The 3,070-nt window shown below is 47.1% G+C and overlaps 1 protein-coding gene across 1 annotated transcript; it reads right to left on the minus strand.

Moving 5' to 3' along the window:
- Positions 1–1,714: 1,714 nt before the first annotated feature.
- On the minus strand, positions 1,715–2,062 carry LOC124285581 (histone-lysine N-methyltransferase set1-like). The gene has a single exon (XM_046721835.1). The coding sequence runs from the start codon at positions 2,060–2,062 to the stop codon at positions 1,715–1,717; it is 348 nt and encodes a 115-aa protein (XP_046577791.1).
- Positions 2,063–3,070: the final 1,008 nt, after the last annotated feature.

The raw sequence follows: 3,070 nt of genomic DNA on the forward strand, positions 1-3,070 counted from the left end.
CCTGGTTTCCTCATCCAGTTTCCATCTCTTTCTGGTTTCCTCATCCAGCCTCCATCTTTTCCTGGTTTCCTCATCCAGTCTCCATCTCTTCCCGGTTTCCTCATCCAGTCTTCATCTCTTCCCGGTTTCCTCATCCAGCCTCCATCTTTTCCTGGTTTCCTCATCCAGTCTCCATCTCCTCCTGGTTACCTCATCCAGCCTCCATCTCCTCCTGGTTTCCCCATCCAGTCTCCATCTCTTCCTGGTTTCCTCATCCAGTCTCCATCTCTTCCTGGTTTCCTCATCCAGTCTCCATCTCTTCCTAGTTTCCTCATCCAGTCTCCATCTCTTCCTGGTTTCCTAATCCAGTCTCCATCTCTTCCTGGTTTCCTCATCCAGTCTCCATCTCTTCCTGGTTTCCTCATCCAGTCTCATCTCCTCCTGCCTCATCCAGTCTCCATCTCTTCCTGGTTTCCTCATCCAATCTCCATCTCCTCCTGGTTTCCTCATGCAACCTCCATCTCTTTCTGGTTTCCTCATCCAGCCTCCATCTCCTCCTGGTTTCCTCATCCAGTCTCCATCTCTTCCTGGTTTTTTCCTCATCCAGCCTCCATCTCTTCCTGGTTTTCTCATCCAGCCTCCATCTCTTCCTGGTTTCCTCATCCAGTTTCCATCTCTTTCTGGTTTCCCCTCATCCAGCCTCCATCTCTTCCTGGTTTCCTCATCCAGTTTCCATCTCTTTCTGGTTTCCTCATCCAGCCTCCATCTCTTCCCGGTTTCCTCATCCAGTCTTCATCTCTTCCCGGTTTCCTCATCCAGCCTCCATCTTTTTCCTGGTTTCCTCATCCAGTCTCCATCTCTCCTCCTGGTTACCTCATCCAGCCTCCATCTCCTCCTGGTTTCCCCATCCAGTCTTCATCTCTTCCTGGTTTCCTCATCCAGTCTCCATCTCTTCCTGGTTTCCTCATCCAGTCTCCATCTCTTCCTAGTTTCCTCATCCAGTCTCCATCTCTTCCTGGTTTCCCTAATCCAGTCTCCATCTCTTCCTGGTTTCCTCATCCAGTCTCCATCTCTTCCTGGTTTCCTCATCCAGTCTCATCTCCTCCTGCCTCATCCAGTCTCCATCTCTTCCTGGTTTCCTCATCCAATCTCCATCTCCTCCTGGTTTCCCTCATGCAACCTCCATCTCTTTCTGGTTTCCTCATCCAGCCTCCATCTCCTCCTGGTTTCCTCATCCAGTCTCCATCTCTTCCTGGTTTCCTCATCCAGCCTCCATCTCTTCCTGGTTTCCTCATCCAGCCTCCATCTCTTCCTGGTTTTCTCATCCAGCCTCCATCTCCTCCTGGTTACCTCATCCAGCCTCCATCTCTTCCTGGTTTCCTCATCCAGTCTCCATCTCTTCCTGGTTTCCTCATCCAGCCTCCATCTCCTCCTGGTTTCCTCATCCAGTCTTCATCTCTTCCTGGTTTCCTCATCCTGTCTTCATCTCTTCCCGGTTTCCTCATCCAGTCTCCATCTCCTCCTGGTTTCCTCATCCAGTCTCCATCTCTTCCTGGTTTCCTCATCCAGTCTCCATCTCTTCCTGGTTTCCCTCATCCTTCCTGGTTTCCTCATCCTGTCTCCAGTCCTGGTTTCCCTCATCCAGTCTCCATCTCTTCCTGGTTTCCTCATCCAGTCTCCATCTCTGGTTTTCCTGGTTTCCTCATCCAGTCTCCATCTCTTCCTAGTTTCCTAATCATCCATCTCCTCCTGGTTTCCTCATCCAGTCTCCATCTCTTCCTGGTTTCCTCATCCAGTCTCCATCTCTTCCTGGTTTCCTCATCCAGTCTCCATCTCTTCCTGGTTTCCTCATCCAGTCTCCATCTCTTCCTGGTTTTCTCATCCAGTCTCCATCTCCTCCTGGTTTCATCATGCAGCCGCCATCTCTTTCTGGTTTCCTCATCCAGCCTCCATCTCCTCCTGGTTTCCTCATCCAGTCTCCATCTCTTCCCGGTTTCCTCATCCAGTCTCCATCTCCTCCAGGTTTCCTCATCCAGTCTTCATCTCTTCCTGGTTTCCTCATCCTCATCCGTCTCCCACACATATCTACACAAAAGCATATGTATACGTATAGATAAGTATGACTTTCACGACCAATTATTATCTGACAATGGTGGTTTGGAGTAAACCAATTCATCACTACTGCACATACAGTGATTAAAGATATAGATGCAAGGTTTGTTAGACTTTCGTCGTGCAAGCATGGTCACAGGAAGATCGATATCTTAGCGTCTGTGGGGTCTCATATGATGTAATCAAGCTCCATAAACGATAGCATCTCGGCGCAGAGATAACAATATTCTTATGAATGTGATGTTGATATATGTAATTGTAATAAATGCGTACTGGAAAACAGACAACCGGACTGTCTGGCCCACGCGTTATTTATGGAACACAAGACGTCGTCAGCTCGAGATAGTGTTTCAAAGCATTACGACGTTTGAAGCACTAGAGTTTTTATAAAAGAAACGGAATAACGAGAATGTACTCATACACGTATTTCTGTAACCTAATCCAGAGCTAATATCCTCTATTGGTCTGTATTGTCATAAAAATGATATTTAACAATGATAAATAAAGAGTTTCATATTCCTGAGTTATCGAAATAAACGATCTCCTAATTACAATTTCTAAACTTACGTCAGAACATCGCTATATATTATCAGGAGGGAATCACAAATTAGTTCACCATGTCCAACTAAATGAATGTTTCTCCATTTGAATTTGATGGATCTCGTTGCTGCATGCATGAGGACGTGCTCCGTCTTTATTGTTACGCTAAAACCGAACACAGACAGCGTTTTTTTCCACAAGGTTAAGGATATTGAAGGCGCTTGCTTTGCCTCATCGAACTTTCACTGTGTCGGTAACCTTTCTGCACGGTGTTGACTCAATTCCAAAGGTATGCATGTGTTTGCGTACGTATGTACGTGTGTGCGTGCGTGCGTGTGTGTGTGTGTGTGTGTGTGTGTGTGTGTGTGTGTGTGTGTGTGTGTGTGTGTGTGTGTGTGTGTGTGCATGTGTGTGTGTGTATGTGTGTGCTTGAGAGTTT

The sequence above is a fragment of the Haliotis rubra genome, unplaced genomic scaffold, assembly GCF_003918875.1.
Source record: "Haliotis rubra isolate DU_JTF1 unplaced genomic scaffold, ASM391887v1 Scf363, whole genome shotgun sequence".
Classification (NCBI taxonomy): Eukaryota; Metazoa; Mollusca; class Gastropoda; order Lepetellida; family Haliotidae; genus Haliotis; species Haliotis rubra.